An 18,138-nucleotide genomic window follows, 5' to 3' on the forward strand; every position below is an offset into this window, starting at 1 on the left:
CTCCCAAAACACTAGCTGGCATGTAGACAGCATCTAACTGTTGCTATGGAGACGTGTTTATCCCATTATGTGGCTCTTTGCTTCAGATATAGTGAGATTTAGAGATGATTGTTTTATTTATTGTACATCTCCTAATCTCCTATTGCTGTGAAAGGTGGCAACTGGTTAAAAGAAATGGGCTTTTTGTCGTCATATTTTTACCCTAAGGAAACAGAATGTCAGATTAGTAACTGAGATCTCCTTGAAATTCTGATCATCTAAGAAAAAAGATAAACTAAAAGAAAGCTGGAGTTGATTCCAGTGATGGGAGGGGGGGGGGGGGGGGTCCCAGTAATGTTGTAACTGGCTATTTTGTTCAGGCCTTGCTACTTTTACAGTGGGTTATAAGTCTTGAACTCATCACACATTTTGAGTAATTTTTCCAATAAATGTGTTTCTAAAGCTGAAGCTGAAAATGGGCTGAAAATGCAAGTAACCCATTCAGTCGAAACAACAATTAAGATCTTATGATCTAAATTAAGATCTTATGATCTCTCAGCTTTAGCTGTTTTCATACATTTCTGAGAGGATCTTTTTACAGGTGCTTGGCTGGGTTATTCTGGCAACTTTACTTTCTTTTTCTCACTAGTTAAAGGTTTTATGGCTGTGCTTTCAGAATCAAGAATGTCACAGTAAATGTGTCCTTTTACCCTTCAATTATATGTACCCTGCCACTGCCATATGCTGAAAAACAACTCCACAACATGATGTTCCCACTTCTAAATTTCACTGTTTGTATTGTATTTTCAAGGTGATTTACAGTACCTTTTGTCCCCAAAACATGGTGTGCATTATATCATCCATAGAGGCCGTCATTCATCTGACCAGACTCTAGTCTCCCAGTATTTCATAGGGTTGTCTAAATATTGTCCAGCAAACTTTAAACACACTTCAACCTGATTTTTCTTCAGCCGTGTTTTATGTAGTTTTATGAGGTGACTGTAACATGTAACTCACTGACGCTGATGACGTCACAGATGTGGCATGTCTAAACAAATGGACAGTTATCTCGGGGCAGCATGTACATATTGATATACTTTAACACTTATTTAAAACCAGATTTCAAACTTTTAGAACAAAAGTTTTAAACATGGGTTTACAAAATGGTTTCCCAAGATTACTAAAAGTTCTCCAGTGTGGAAAAGAAAAACATCCAAAGCCTATTTAGCTCCATATATATTGATAGGGTGGAAAGAGACATGTAAAGAGACTGATAAATAGGTGCTAACTTCCGTCATTACAAAGAGAAAAATAATCACTTTGAGTGAGTCAAAATTAAACATTACTGGATCTAATCTATATTTCTTAGATTAGAAATGGCAGTTCATGTTTCTAATGGTGTAAATATTATATTGATCAATCTTCAAAAAAATGTAATCATATGTAATCAAATGTAATCATATATATATATATATATATATATATATATATATATATACATATATATATATATATATATATATATATATATATATATATATATATATATATATATATATATATATATATATATATATATATATATATATATATATATATATATATATATATATATATATATATGATGTTCTCTCCCCCCCGCCCCATATCTTTAACTGGGAGGCAAAAAAAGAAAACGAAAAAAAGGCCGGCATCCCTACATCATAGAGTGACGTCCTCTCTGTTTATTTTACTTAAAGATGTCAAAAAGGTTTCACTCCTTCTTCCATTAAATGTGAGAAACAAGCAGTGAGTCTGGTCACAGCTGGTCCAAAAGTAAGTCTTATAGTTCCATGCTGCCAAAATCCTCAACATGCACATTCAGTCTCACAAAGCAAATGGGCTGAATTTAAAGCTTGGAAATAAAACACGTTTTCTATTCACTGCGTTCTGACCTGGCTCCCATCTGGGTAGAGGAGCTGTTTGTATGTGGCATTCACAAAGTGTTATCTGTAGTACATCTACCTGACCTAGAAATGACCCTGAATCATACTTCCTCGGAGAGTCTGTGATGTAGTTTAGAGTTTTTCTTCAGGGTAGAGCAAAGTCTCGGTTCACAGTGAATTTTGAACTGATTCATGTTGTGCAGACATTGTACCTCAGAACACAAGTGTAGAATCCGTTATCTTCCAGTTCAGCGGATCTAAACCAGATGGAGTCGTCTTCTTTACTCAGCCTGTGACCGGAGAAGATGATAGGCTCCTAAAGGAGACATTACAAAGGACAAAAAAACAACAGAATTTTCTGAGAAACTGTATCTGTAGACCATACTGTATATACTGTATACTGTCAAACTTTATTGGGCTTTCAGTTTGGAAAAAAAACACAATTTTAACCATACATAAAGAAGGCCACTGAACATATGAAAATTAGACGAAAGCTAAAGGTCAATGTCCACAATTACTTAGACTATTTCACTTTTCACCCACGCCAAGGAAAGGCTTCTGAAAATTTCAGGTCAATTCCTGGGAGAAAGTACTTATGTTGTTGTCAATCAAGAAACATTAAAGTAACCTTTGTATGGATGTATTATAAAACATATTTGTTAAAACTGTCACTGTGGCCTGACCATAAAATATGAGACTGATAATCTGCAAAAAAAAAAAAAAAAAAAAAAATCAAGCTCCTCTGGCTCCTCCCAGTGGTCCTGCTGCCATTTGCAGAAATACGCCGCTCCCAGACAGAAACAACCAATAAAAGACAGGAGCAATATCTGGCTCTGATTGGTTGTTGGCAGTATCAGTCTCTGTTGCGTATGCGCTGCTCACACCCCTCTCCCGCACAGTTTATCAAGCTCAACATTGCTGGTGAGCTGCAGCTGTGTGAACAAACGGCGGACACACAACCTGCTTTACAGGAAAAATGCCAATTTCTGTAGTGGCACCTGCTCAGAAAACAAAGACGGGTAAACATCGGAGCTGTGGAGGGAGGGCTGCGGCGCAGCAGAGAGCAAGGGGAGGTACATGGAAGGTGCTCTTGTTCAAATTTCCAGGGCAATTTTCTCAAAACTCCCTAATACAGCTTTAAACTGGCTTAAGAATATTGTTTTGGACATTGGATTTACAGTATTTATGGCAGTATTTGCTACCATACCATGCCTTTGACAGATTTTCACACTTCTGGCCCGTTACAACCACAAAGGTTAAGGATTCGAAAGGGATTTTATGTGACAGGCCAACTCAAAGTTAGTGCACATCTGTGAAGTGGACTAGAAAGAAGGCTGCGATTTCAGACATGTTTTTCCAAATAAAAGTCTGAAAAGCGTTTCATGCATCTATATTAAGCACCTGGAAACCAATACTTTTTAAAACCACCTTTTTGCTGTAAATATTACAAAAAAAATAGCTTTGTCAAGGGTCTGACATTGTTGTTTGTAAAATATATAAAACTCAGTGATACTGGAGGATTCAGGTGTTAAATATGGCAGCAAACCAACAAATTATATATGCCTCGAAACTCGTCCATTAAAGCTCTGACTGTATTTGTTGTTTTCTGGCAGGAAGGTAATCTCTGTCTAAGTCTCAAATTTGTCTTGTTAGATTGCCCTATGTTAAATTCCATCCACCTTCCTGTCAACTCCATCCTGTTGCCGTTTGGCAGCTGAAAAAAGACATCACCACAGCATGATGCATGCACCACCATGCTTCTCTGTAGAGATGGTGTGTTCAGGATTGCTCTTTTCTGCCACATGGTGTGTGATATTTAAATGTCTTATGGCTTTCTTTCAGCAATGGTTTGCCCTTTCAAATTTTCCACAACAAATTTGTTGACTGCATGATTAATGACTACCTGAGCTCTCTATTTTCTTCATTCTCTCTTTTTTCTTTATAGTAGGTACACCTGACATTATTTACAATTGATTTGTTATTTAAAGCTAGTGGCGGTGATTTTTCGGTCCCTTTTTGAATAACTGCACATGGGCAAGACCGCCTTACCTCGCTCTTCCACTTTTCAGGGGTTTGCGTGAAAAAATCCACTCTGGTCTTATTTCTTTCTATTGAGGCCTTCCTCTTCTTCTTCTTGTGAGTTCTTGAGCCATGCTCTGCTCAAAGTCTACGGTGAGAGCAGCGGAGCTAATACGAACAGCTAACTATTAAGCTAACCGGATACATAAGCACTAACAGTGCGTATGCGCAGCCAGCAAGCGGAAACTCAGAAGGAACGAGCACACACTAATGTTACGTGAGCATGTCAGAATGATTGACATGTGGGACAACCAATAGATGTATTTTTATTGAAGTTTTTACGTTTATGGAAAACTAATGGGGCAAAAGCACATGGTTTGTAGCCTAATGTTAAAAAAGCCCCTACTGTGAGCATCAATAATGTCTGAAAAAGACATATTGAAATGTATTAAAATATTTATAACATTAACCATAGTTAAATAGATTTTATTGTTTAAAAAACATTACAGACAAGTTGTCAGTGTATCAGTCCTCCAGACAGCTCAAGTCTTTTGGCTCCAGTCTACTCTGCATCCCCAGAACCAGAACCAAACACGGAGATGCTGCATTTAGTTTGGATTCTCCACTCATCTGGAACAAACTCACAGAAGACTGTAAAACTGCTGAAAGCCTGAGTTCCTTTAAATCAAGGTTACAAGCCTTTGTTCAGCGTTGCTTTTGAATATTCTATTTAAACTATTATTATACTGCAGAGTACTTTTCTTAGTTTTTTTCTGTTTCTCCTGCTTTGGCTTCTCTTCATTGGATGCCAGCTGAAGTCTTCTCTATACACAAAAGCTTTCAACTAATTATCTTGGTGTTTTAAAGTCCTTTTCTATAGTTGTACCTCTGTGTTTTTTCTTATTTTATCTGTGACACACTGTGCAATATATATCTGTGAAAAACACTATATTAAAAAAAAATACTCTACTTTTACTTTAGCATTTAGTTTTATATAATATATGTTATAGAGTGGAGAGCTTAAATAGACATGTGTGGCTCAAGAACAGGTTGCAGACCTCTGGTCTATCACAAAATAATCCCAATAAAACATTGAACGTTGCGCTTGTAACTTGAAAAAAGTTCCAGAAGTATGATTACTTTAGCAACCCCATTTCTGCGTTTGGTTTGTCATCTTTTGGACCTAATATTTCTACCTAGTCTTACCTCTGCATCTCCTTTGTTCTTGTACCAAATGAGGCGCAGCTTGGCATTGGTGGCCATGGTGTAATTGGTTCTTATGTAGCTGTAGAACAAGGCACATTTGACCCGAACGGGCTCGCCGGCCAGGACGTGGTACTCCCTCAGATCCACCGACCAGTCTATGCATCCATCCACTGAGAGGGAGAAAGAACAGAGTAATGAGACTGGGGTTCTGACTATGTACACAGATATACAGCTGAACAACTTTCCACTCTGAAAGTGTAGGAATCAAGACATGAGTAGCCAACTAAAAATACTTGCATGAGTTCATAAAAAACATTTAAAATACATAGATCATGTAAGGAAATAATAGGATGTAAGAAAAAAAAAACAGAAACGCAAGTGACAGGGAATATTGTTTCTTTGAATTTCATTTGCACTATGGTGTCTCAATATAGATGCAACCTAAGATGGAAAATAGCTTTTCATAGTGTTTGTATGTATCACCAGCAACGCAAATACATAAAAGACATATCAAGGAGACGTTATGTTTTTATTGGATGTGTTTAAGATAGAAAAGACAAGAATGATGGCAATTAAAAGAAACATGTGAGGGAAAATAAGTACTTGATAAAAAATAAACTGTAGATATATAGTTCAAAATTCAGAATACAGTTTAAAGCTTAAACATGTAAGGATGATATACAAAAAAAGTACTGATGAAAGGAAAGTATAGGGTGAGGAGGTCCACAAACATACTAAAGGAAGGCGGATGATGCCGGCTGAAACAAAAGATAAGATGTCCGAGGAGTGTTTGCAGCGCCGGGTAGGATGAGGTCAACTGGAATGACAAAAAAAAAAAAAGTTGGAGATGGAAGACGTGAGGAAGCAGCTGAGATGTAAAGGTCAACACTGAAAATGACAAGGACAGTCCCCAAATGGACTTCATGCTTGCTCCTCGTCCCCCTCATCCACCGTTCCCATCCAGATTCCTCTGCTTTTCTCTCTATAACCTTTAGTCTTCTCATTTCTTCAGCTTCATTTTTCCCCTTTGTCTTATGTGGGTCAGAGTACCTGCTTTAACCAGGGTTCCTACTTATTTCCCTTTCAAAATAAAAATGTCCCAAAACCAGATTGAGTTCCAAGTTCTTTGTTAGCCAGCTATAAATTCAAATATCCACCATCTGTTCTTTGTAGATATTCTCGCAAAAAAAAAAAAGAAGATGCAGAATGGATGGGCAGACGGGCAGATGGACGTAACAGATATAGATGTCAATTTAAGACAAAGAAAAATAAACAGTATAATAACACATCCTAGATCTGAATGAAAAAAATACTCTAATTAAATACTTTGTTCTTTACATAGTTGAACGTGCTGACAAAAAAAAAAAAATAGCAATGGAAATCAAATTTATTAACCTATAAAGGTCTGGATTTGGAGCCACACTCAAAATGAAAGTGGAAAGTGGAAAAACACTACAGGTGAATTCCACTTTCCGCATGTAAAACAATCATATCTGAGTCAGTGACAAAATTTAAGATGAATATCGTGTGTCAGCAGAATTCCATTTGGAAAAATAACAAATATAACAGGTTGTGAGCACAGGTAAACTTCATTTTGTTACGTTTAGTTCATAGACTGATTCTTGGTGTAGTTAGAGTTGAAATATATATGTTTTTCATACACGCAGATAAAGAAAAAACATTTTATTCCATGTCTATGGTTTCCTTTTTTTGTCTATTAATATGTTTTGTGGAAAAAGGGAAACCCCAAGTAGTCCAGGCTGGGCTTTGGATTTTGTTGCTTTACATTGCAAAAGTCTTTCAGCTTGCTTGAAGGGACAGATTTTAAAATAGTCTCTTCAAACAAATGTAAATACGCACAAGTTATCTGACTGTTTGCCAATGTCTCAAAGAAGACCAAAACTGTCTCTTTCAGACAAAAAAAAAAGTGTTTAGGATGTTTGAAAATTAAAGGCTAGAGAAGAATTTAACCATTTAAGCCTCATGCCTGCCACTACTGAAATTCGGCAAAAATACCAGCGTTGTAAAGCATATTTTACCAAGGGGGACCAAGAAAGAAGCTCCTGCTCCAAATTCAATACACCTTTAATACTTTAAGACTAAAAAAAATATTGTGAGACAAAGATTAAACTATTTACTGTCAATCGTGTTGGTGGCAACATTATGGTGTGGATCTGTTTAGCTACCAGTGGTACTAGTGACTAAAATAATGAAGGACTGATTTTCCAGGTACTTCAACTCAAACACAACTAGGTGTTCCAACACAACAATGATCCCAAGCCCACAAGTAAACTGGTTTAGGAATGGATACTAGAAGAAATGATGACATTTTGTTGACCCTGCTTAAAAGGCTGGTCTGCCACAGGGAAGCTTCTGGTTAAATAGATTTTACCGGTTACACCAAGAAGAGTGTTGCTGTAGCCAGAAGCGTCACTAGGGTGCCATACTGGTAGGCCACAGGTCAGCCTTTAAATGTTAAAGGCAAGAGGAAAAATTGGTAACATTTGAAATGGAACATTTAACAACCAACCAACATCGAATACTTATAGCACAAAATGCTGCAAGGCATTTCAGATGTTAATCTAAAAACATTTAAAAAATTTACATTTTTGCCAAAAAAGATAAGCACGCATGCTGTACATCCAGCTCCTGCTGTCAACCTTTCATTAACAACATTCTCCTCGGCTGCACCTCCTAAATGTCTGTCAGACTTTGGTCGCAGATCACCCCCGAGGCTACCTCTTTTATGGTAATGTAAACATGTTTTATCACTCTGTAAAACGTGCACTCTCTAATCTGGGATGACTTAGGTCACTGTCAAAGATTTAAAGGATTCATTTCAATTAGTTTGCCGTTGGGATTTACAACCGCACCCTTAATTGGTAACATTTATAGATTTAGCAGTGGGCATTAACTCATAGCGGCGACAGGAGAGATTTAGCATCGCTGCGCACGTGCGGGGCAGATTTATTGCGCGCAAACTCCCTCCCTCACCCTTGCAAATTAGTGCTCACCCGTGCTCTACACCCACTTATACACATAGGAATGATTTAATAACTGGCACAGCTGATGGATAGTCAGACGTCAACTGTTGAAAACTCGATGTGTCTTTGTTCTGGCAGGAGAAGCGGCGAGTGGTTCGCGTTTTGAAAGTGTGTGAGAGAGCTGCCGATCTGTAAGGCTAGTTTTCAGCATTTAACACGTAAAATGCAAACCTACACGGGATGACCTCGGAGCATCCCATTCTTAGAGAATCACATTAGTTTGGTCCACTGAACTAATGCCTTTTGTTTCTGGACAATGCTTCACACAGGTCAACTTAACACACACACACACATACACAAACTAGGCATCACGGCTGCAAAAAGCACAAACGTTAAAATAACGCTGTTTGTCTTACCAAATGCAAATCACTAATAATTCATTTATCTTCGCCTCGACATGCACTCATGCGTGTGTGTGTGTTTGTGTGGATGTGAGTGCAGAAGGCATGGTGCAGCTGGGCGCGCGCGCGCGTGTGTGTGTGCAATGCAGACATATTAGGGATGTGGGCGAGGTGTTAGCATGAGCAGATATATCATTCCCGTCGGCTCTATCTGCATATGAATGCCTTCTGAACGGCAGAATGGAAATAACCCTGGATAAATGGCAAAGAGTTTCAGAGGCTGGAAAAGTCCGGGAGTGTTATTGGCCGAACGCACACAGAGAAGCTGAGCCACACACACCCCAAAACACATTTATTTAAAAAAAATAATACAAGCGCCAATCTTTATGCAATGATAATGAATTGGTTGATTAGCAAAACAGTCCTACAGGTGTAGTTGTGTAACAATTCATTAAGCTCCTGAGATGGTAAATGTTAACAGAAGAAAAAAGCAAAATGTTGGGCAACACTAAGATCCCAGTCTTTTGGTTTTCACTAATATGGTAAACATTTCTAAATCCCAAACCGTGTTTTAAAGAATCTTTGTTCGTGTGTAGAATTATCCAGTTATGATGTTTGATCAGTCTACTCATTTTAGATTTTTAACCAGGGATCAGTGTTGTCAGACAGCTTGATGAAACAGCTTAATTAGCCTGCTTTAATATAGTGTTATTAAATAATGAAAACAAGTAGAGAACACAGGAACTGTTTCCTTTCAGAATCATCTCTATTCACCATAATTGAGTGCCTAAACAAGGAATTCAGTTTACAGTGTGCAGATATTAAACATTGAATTAAATGGACTGAATTTATATAGTGCTTCCCAGTCATAATGACTACTCAATACACTAGAGCCATGCAAAAATTCCTTTGCCCAGGGGCACATCGACAGTTGACAGGAGGAAGGTGGAACTGCATGACAACTCATCTCACTGAGCCACGGTCACTTTAATATATAAACTTTAGAGGGACATAAAAATAAAGTTAAGAAGAGCAATTTGGATGTGCATGTGTATGTACAGGCACTTTTTTATATAAGGAAAAAAAAAAAGGTTCTATAGTGCAAATGTACTTATGTAGTTTGACAGCAGCAGCTGACTAATCAGAGTGTAAGGTGTCCATTGTGGTCTATGTGGAGGCTGTTTTTTTTAGCAAATAACGCTCTGTAGCATCGCCCTGAAGGTACAAGTCTAAACAGCTTGTGTCCAGGATGTGTGAGGTCTGCAGAGATGCCCTTTTTCTGACCCTGGAGCTGTATAATTCATGGATGGAGGGAAGGTCCGCCCTGACGATCATCTCTGCAGCCTCGACTCTTTGCTGCAGTCTGGACCTGTTCTGTCATGTGGCTGAGCCAAACCACACAGTTATGGACAAACGTATCATAGGACAGACGGAGTGGTAGAGTAGAAGACCACCAGCAGCTGTGGATGTGATCCACAGTAGACACAAGACCAATCCTTTCACGGGACCTCAGCTGGTCCTCACACATAGACGCTGTTCGGAAGAAAGCCCAACAGAGGCTGAATTTCCTGAGGCAACGTAAGAAGTATAATCTTCCACAGGAGCTGCTGGTCATCTTCTGCTCTGCTATGAGAGTTGTTTAGGATGGTAAGTGGAGGCAGCATGGGGTCAATTCCCTGCTAATCTATATGATAATACCTCACAATAAGAGTCTTAAACATGGATGCAACAAGATATCAGAGGTGAAGCACAAACCTTCATATCCGGTGCTAATGTTGATTGCTTAGATTTATTCTACCAGACAAAAATAGATTCCAACAGCAAATGGGTAGCACTTTTTAACATTACAAGGTGGCCTCCCTGGTCACTGCTAAACCATCCCCACACGACCATTTCCACCACTGAGCTGACGTGTTCAGCGTAATCTGCAGCGCTAGTTTCTTCTCTCCACACAGCTTTGAGCAGCTAGGCCAATAGAAGTTCAACTTTGGTCTAAATATATTCTTTCACAGATTTTTTTCTGTTCTCCAGGATGGGATTTTGGCCCACATCACATGTGACTTCTGACGATGTCTTTCTTTCTCGTTACCGTTCTGCGAACGAAAGATTTGCGAAGCGCTCGATGACAGGGACGTCATTTCCTGCGTGGTAAGAGTGGAGTTCAGGGTGCAGTGTCTGTTTTCCTTTGGCTTTTAGCACTTTGTTCCACATATTTACCTTATCTCCTGCATGACTTTTGCCACTGGACTTTTCTTTTCTTGCTATTGTTGCAAAAAAGGCAGATTTATGAAATGCATGCAAATTCTTGTTTGTTAAACGATGAATCTGTGGATCTCTCCAATTAATGCTCGCCTGTTAGTTCGAGTGGAAAGGAATATCTTGGGAGGTTTGCAGTTAATTGTAAAACGTTGTGCTTTTTCTCCCATTTTATCGAATGTACCACCCCCCCCCCCAAAAAAAAAAAATTAAAAAGTTTGTATGTTGTGCTCGAAATTTTGAGACGTTTGTTTTATTCATTTTATTCCATTCTGAAAACAGTGAACATAAGTAGTAAGTAAGAGGCGCGATTCAAGAGGCGGAGAAGTGTGAGCAGTGCGGTTTGTGCAGGTTGCAGCAGTTTCAGTCCAGGCCTGTCACTCAAACGTAAAGTCCTTCAGAGCCTCCAGTCTGTCTGCACGCCTCCAACAATCCCCTGCAATACCACTACAGCTGCTGCCATAATAATAGCTTGACCTGACCCACCCACACAGAAACACACACACACACACACACACACAGAGCGCACAGGTAATGATCCAGACACTCACCAACAGACCAAGCCAGACACTGACACACACACACACACACACCGAAAAGAGAGCCTTGCAGACCGAAGGCGCAAGTCTATCACCACCGCAGGTCTATCTACACCCTGGGTGACACAGACGGAGGAGGGAGGGAGGGGAAAAAGGGGAGAAAAGAGAGAAAATATAGGGAGAGAAAAAGAGAGTTTCAGCCGTTTGGGCCAGTGGTTTGATGCTCTATTTCAGAGCACAGTCAAGTTGATGGTTAGGCTACTACTTTTCTCTGAACAGGAATAGGCTTCAGGCTAGATGGACCTTTTTATATACATCCGCGGGACATATGGTGTGTGTGGGCGTGTGTATACTTGTATTTGCAACCGAGTGAGAAAGAATCTTTGTGCATTATACTATTAAAGCGAGGACTTTGATGTAAAGAGGAAATTCTTTTGGTCTTCACTTTTTTTGAGGCAAGGGGTTAAGTTTAGGACTAAGGGGGCAATTAGGTTTAGGGTTAGGTCATAGAAAGGGTTCAAAATGAATGTAAGTCAATGGAAATAAAGGCCCGTTCCTCAGCAAGTATTTACAACAAAGATGTGTATGTGAGAGGGAGAGGAAGTTAGAAGATGCATGACAGAGTTTTTGCTATTTTCAGAATCGGTCCTTTATAATAAGTTGCACTCTTAAAAAAGCTAGTAAAAATTCCCAGTAATTCTACGCATAGCTACCCCCCCGCCCCCCATACACACACACACACACAACACACAAAACCAATCTATTTTGCGAGCTGTGTGAATATGGTAATGCATTTGTGGGTTATGGCCTTCATTCACTGGAATAGAGTAACAACAGCATCTATCAGCGAACACGCCTCTTAGCACCGCAACAAACACGCATACACCGACACACACAACCCCGTCCACACAATAAAGCGCTCAAGCTCATATTAACACACGCGTTCGCACACATACAGCAGGGCTGAATAAATGGAGTTGACCACAATCTGCCCTCTGTCTAATGCTACCAAACAGACTGAAATGTATTCATTCTCACATGAGCAATCTCACACGCACACACACACACACACACGCACACACACTCAGATTTGTTTGTCCTAACACTGTGTTTGAACGAAGGACTAAAATGCGACATTGGAAAAGGTGAAGAACAAAAACAGAATTTGACCCACACTGTACCGATGCTGGAGTGTGATTTTTGGATGGCGGGACGTACTAAAGAACAACAACACAAGAGCTCCCTGATATTTGCTCCCTGAAGGATGATTTATCCAAGCTGGGAATGGACACATCTTTCCTCCAACTGAATTTCTTCAACAAAAAAGGGTTTATTTTTGCTTCCTTTGCTTGTGATCTCACCAGACGTTGCTTTTATCTGTAATGAAAACGTTTTGTTACTGTACAGACACTAAAATCCTTTGTGGAGATCTGCAAAAAAAAAAAAAAAAGTCCTGCTGGACGCCAGCGGGAAGGTACACATACTGTAGCAGACTTTGCACCATGTGCTTTTCTTTCATAGATCATGTTTTTGATTGATCATATATTCTGACTGTTGGGAATGAATGTAGTTTAAGGCCTATTTTCATACATTGCAGTTTAAAAAAAAAAAAAAAGACAAATATCTCCCCTACACCGTTTTTTTAAGACTAATACCATTAACACGGGAGGTTTTTATGAAAAGTTCTCATCCACACCAGCCCGCAGAAGTACGCCACTGAGTGACTTTTTAAATACGGCAGATGTATGGGGGGCCGTGTACCGCAAAAATAAAACTTATATTAGCCAATCACAATCCTTCAAAATGACGACTTCCTTTTAGGAATTAATCATGGCACCTGGAGGTTCGATGTTGTGGACAGATAAAGAAGTTGAGCTTCTTTATGTGTATTAGAACATATTAGAATATAAAGTTAATAAAACTCAAGGCAATGCCGATTGGGAATTGTTTTTAACTCCACCGTATGGCCAAGTATTTTAAACAATGGTCACAAATGTGTGACGCAGCGCAGCAATGTTTGTCGTGAGGTGCCGGACATTAATATCTGTCTTTTCATGTACATAACTCCACTTTGGCCGGAGTTTTTAAGGGTCATTCATTTTATGGGATGTGTAACACCGTCTATGTGTGGCTGAACCACATAAAATTGTCTTGTTTTTCCCAGATATCCTGCTACGTGTGGACTAGGCCAAAGTGACACATCCAGGATAAACAAAAACTAATGTATCTGAGTTTTCTTTCCTTTTAATAACTGAAATTATTTATTGATAACTGCATTTTTGTCTTTCATCAACATTGTTATATTTATCTGACATTTAATGTGTGTGACGGTCTAAAGCAGGGCTGCCAAGTCCGGTCCACTTATCCCTGTTACAACACACCTAAATGATTTGGCTGAATTCCCTCATCTGCATTCAGTGACTCGGCTATACAGAAGCGAGGGGAGCCATTCGTTTAATTTGGGTGTGCTGGGGAAGCGATGCCTCTAAAGTTTCGGCCCCCTTTCTCAAAAGCATGTGTGTGTTACTCTGAAAACTGAATAAATCTGGAAAGGCGCACATTTTTTTTGTGTGTGAATTTTGTGTTCATTTATTCAATGCAGCCTCTCAACTTATTCGGGAAACTTTTAATTAATTTTTGAACCCACATTTCAAGGTGCTTGAGTTCAACAAAAAGAGAGTCGTGTGTCCGGTACCGCAGAGCCAAACGAGGGATTAGTGGGAATAATACTACTGGGTAGTAGTTTGACAACTGGTACAAAATGTTAGATCCCACCCGGCCATTCTTATTGGATCATTCATTTTATGTGGTATTGAAATCCCTCCCAATGGCAGCGAGTCCAGATTGACGTGTGGAGCCGTGCGGAGCTCAGTGGAACTACATCGATATGGCGAGAGTCAGGTTAACATAAACCCAACGGCACTTGCTTTGTAGTACTTTCAGAACTTGCCTCTCCTGAGAGGAGTTGGTATATCCTCACTCCAACAGGTCATATTTCTTAAGCAGATCATGATAAGGGGGTCAATCGTCTTGTCAGTTTTGCTTAGTTGAACAGCAAAAGGTGGGATTTTACCTTTGACATTGTCTGTTTTTATGTTACCTTGTGCAATAAAACGATCCCAGCCATGATGACTAAGTCCTCTTTTACTGCCTGTCACTGTCAGTTGATCTGCCATCGTGCAGATTTGGTAAAAACCCAGACCCGTACTGAGGTTTGCAGATCTAGTTTGAACCTGTTCACATTTTGTCATTTTGCAGCCAGGAAGTACCATTTTACTGGTATTGATTGTGATAAACCAAAAAAGAGCCCCTAATTGTGAAGTGGAAGGCAAACTTGCTTTTTTTTTTTTAAATATAGATTTATTTATTTATTTTTACAAATAAAACTGCATTTGTAACTCTCAGAGTAAATACTTTGCAGAATCACCCTTCACTGCAATCATAGCTGCAGGGTTTTTGGGATATGTCTCTACCGGCTTTGCTGAGCACAAAGATGTTAGTCCATCATTTTACAGAATAAGCCCAAACTCAGTCACTTCAGACCAAGATATTGTCAAACAACAGTTTTCAAATCTTGGTACAATTTCTCAATTAAATTTGGGTTTCGAATCTTTTGCAACTTCGAACAGGTTTATTTAGCTCCTTACACGATGCATGATGCTGCCATGACCAGGGGGTCAACATAAAGATGGTGTTCAGAGCAATGGGGTGTGTCACAAAACCCACAAATGTTTTGATTTTGGTCTCATCTGACCAGCACCCCACATGTTTGATCTAATTCCCATGTTGCTTGTTGCAAACTGAAATTTAGACCAGATACATAGCGTGCGCGACAAATTTCTTTGAACGCATTGTTTTTTGGCTTAGATGAAAACACTCATTTTGTAACTGGTAAATAGACAGAATATCAGTTTAAGATATGCAGGCTTGTTGCTTTACGAAACAGAATTGCAAATATTGAAACAGCACATTTTATATTTGGTGAACGGTTCCTGTTCTTTTTCTCTCCAACAAAAAAAAAAAAAAAAAGCTTTTGTTGCATAACCGCCTTGGACTTTTATCCTCTGTAACCAAACAGCCAGAATGCCCTGGAACAGAGTGCAGCTATCATAAAGAGGAAGAAAATGTGATTTGATTGGTCAGGGTGTAGGCCAGGGCTCAGCACCATTTCCAGCTGAGTTATAGGACTGCCACAGGCCTCTTGACACAGCCCGAGGAAAGTCATGAGGAAAAAAAAAGCTGAGTGCATTACAGTCTGAGATGTCTTTAAAATGTGGGTGTCTTTTAAACAGGTCAAGAAATGGAAAAGGAAGATAGTGGACCGATTGGAAAGCGGACAAATGAGCCGATAATGACGATAAGGAAAGGAGCAAGAATGGAAACTGGAGAAAATGTGGAAGATGGGAGTATTTTTGCTGCTTAATGAAAAGTAATGAGCCCTATTTTCCTGAGGAACAGGGATACATTGGCTTCCATACTTAACCACAACAGCTATTGGAGTGGTATACATGAATAGATGTAGTGACAAGGAGGATGCATGGTGGGGATGAGGGTGAAACAAATGAAGCACCTGTGGATAAATGCGAAAGGACAGCTAATATTAAAGCAGTTAATGATTCTGCTTCACCTTTCATCCCGTTGAAAAATGTTAGCGGGTCCAAAAGGTTAAGGGGAGGTGGAGGGTGTATGAAAATGCTGTTTGGAGCAAAGCCACATCAATGAGTCACTGTCAAATTAAACGTGGTACCGTGGTATAACCACCCTAATGAATTAGATTACTGTAGTGGTGACTGATCATAGGGATGATACTACAGGAGATGTTTGAGGAAGTAAAGGCATTACCTCCCTTTAACTCTGCATCTACCCTTTAATCGAGCCGCCTATAAAAACAACAATCCCCAAAATATGATCTACAACTCTGGTCCGATGTTTACTTTCAGCGCTAAACTTTTTGGATACTTTTTCAGCATCACGTACTTTTTGAAATCGTTATTAAGGGTCCTGGCATTATTGTGGTGAACCATTTACCTGCCCTTCAATTGTTAACATGCTTATTTATCTGCTTTAGTTATTCCAATAACAGTTTTTAAGTGTGTTTAGGATCATCATTCTGTTGGAAAACCATACTATCTTAAAGTTTCGGCAATCCAGCTGTTAATTTCAAGTGAAGGATTCTATTTCAGCATGATTTTACCAAACTTACGTTACACTATAGTACAGTTTGAAAGCTTATTGTGTGTGCTGCTCTGCCATTGGTTGATTTAAACTGGGGTCAAGGGTGTGTTGTTCAAAGCCTCATGAGTGGGAGCATTTCTTTTCTGCAACTCTTTAATGTCATTCACAAACAAAGCATTTTCCTAAAGTAGAAACTTTAACTGTAAGGAAGAAACAAACACGAGTTTACAAGCTGTTTTTGTTGTTTTTGTGGACCGGCACAGCAGGGATAAAAGTTTATGTCTTGACATTTCTTATTTCGATGTGTTTACACAGGACAATATAATAAAAAAAAAACAGAAGAACAAAAATATCTGTGAAAAAACAGCAGACGAAAAGGTGAGTGGTAGAATACAAAACATGGAAAAAGAGAAATGCATTGAAGTATTCCAAAAGGTCAGCAGTAACGCAAGTAGGAAATACTCAAAACACTCAGCTGAGGAGGAAAAGCTGATGATGAATGGTGTGGACAGTGTCAATAGCCTGCATCCAAAATCAAATAAACAGTCATTCTCTACTTTGTGTGGATTCATTATACTTGCAATTTTCACCACATTTGTTCTTTGCTTTGTCAGTGGGCTGTTTTAGTGCAGCAACAACAACCATCTTTCCCCTTGTTGATCATTAAAATTCAATCTAATCTGGCTGGGCTGGCTGGTTCATAAGCACAGGAAGGATGATGTATTTCATGTTTATGCAGATAATAACTGTTTTATATTACTTGTTGATGTCCCTTGGTGCTTTATCTCAGGGGTAATAAACCGTCCCCAGTGGCTTTATCATGATCAGCTGTAATCTTCCTAAAGAACCAGAAAAAGGTGGTATGTTAGTTTCAACTGCTGTTTTAGCAAAAAAAAAAAAAAAAAAAAAAAAAAATGCAGTTGATTGGAGTACATGTAACATGTTATGTGCTGCTTGATATTTCTGAATATTGCCAACATTAGGTTAATTTCTTGGATCATTAGCGGCATATTAAATCTAGCTCATGAGACAGATTAGACAAGATATTAACAATATACTTGGATTAAGGTTTCAATCTTGAGTTAAGGATCCATGTTTATTTAGAAATAGATTCAAAGTTGGAGAGTTTAACTCTTCTAATTAACCTGGTAAGTGTACACAATTAATATTGCTGTTTTAATGTTTATCTCAAAAATAGATAAAATTTTTGTATTTCAAAAATAAAATAAATGTTTTTGTTTTTTTATCTCAAGCTATTTTTTAAATGCCCTAAACATTTTGAAAAATAAAAAAAAAAAACATTTTTTTTCTGTCCATACAGGTTTTCTTCCTAAGCACAAGTTCCAACTATCCTCCAAACAAAATAATAAAAAACAAACAAACAAACAAAAAATAGACAACCCTGGCATAGTTAGAATTTTTTGGAGGGTTTCAATTTATAAGTCAACCAGGGAAGGAGAAACCAGTTTTGCATTTGGAAGAATAATACTGTTCTGACTGCAACTAGGTCAGCTTGTTGAATAAGGACTTGGCTGTAAATGGGGGGGAGGTACTTACAGCTGAACCCGTTGCTTATTTAGAAGAACAAGAAATATACGTGCTTTCAAGTTAGAGTATCCAAAGGTCTTCAATAACACCAGAAATATTTTACTAG

The 18,138-nt window shown here is 38.8% G+C and overlaps 1 protein-coding gene across 1 annotated transcript in view; it reads right to left on the reverse strand.

Annotated features, from left to right (window-relative positions):
• The window catches only part of il1rapl2 (interleukin 1 receptor accessory protein-like 2), a 536,417-nt gene that overhangs the window by 216,009 nt on the left and 302,270 nt on the right, over positions 1 to 18,138 (reverse strand). The window contains exons 3-4 of the mRNA XM_036127086.1: positions 5,130 to 5,299; positions 2,117 to 2,220 (exon numbers count right to left, since the gene is read on the reverse strand). Coding sequence (XP_035982979.1) covers positions 2,117 to 2,220; positions 5,130 to 5,299 — 274 coding nt within the window. The remainder of the gene's footprint in view (positions 1 to 2,116; positions 2,221 to 5,129; positions 5,300 to 18,138) is intronic.

This window comes from Fundulus heteroclitus, chromosome 23, assembly GCF_011125445.2.
Source record: "Fundulus heteroclitus isolate FHET01 chromosome 23, MU-UCD_Fhet_4.1, whole genome shotgun sequence".
NCBI lineage: Eukaryota > Metazoa > Chordata > Actinopteri > Cyprinodontiformes > Fundulidae > Fundulus > Fundulus heteroclitus.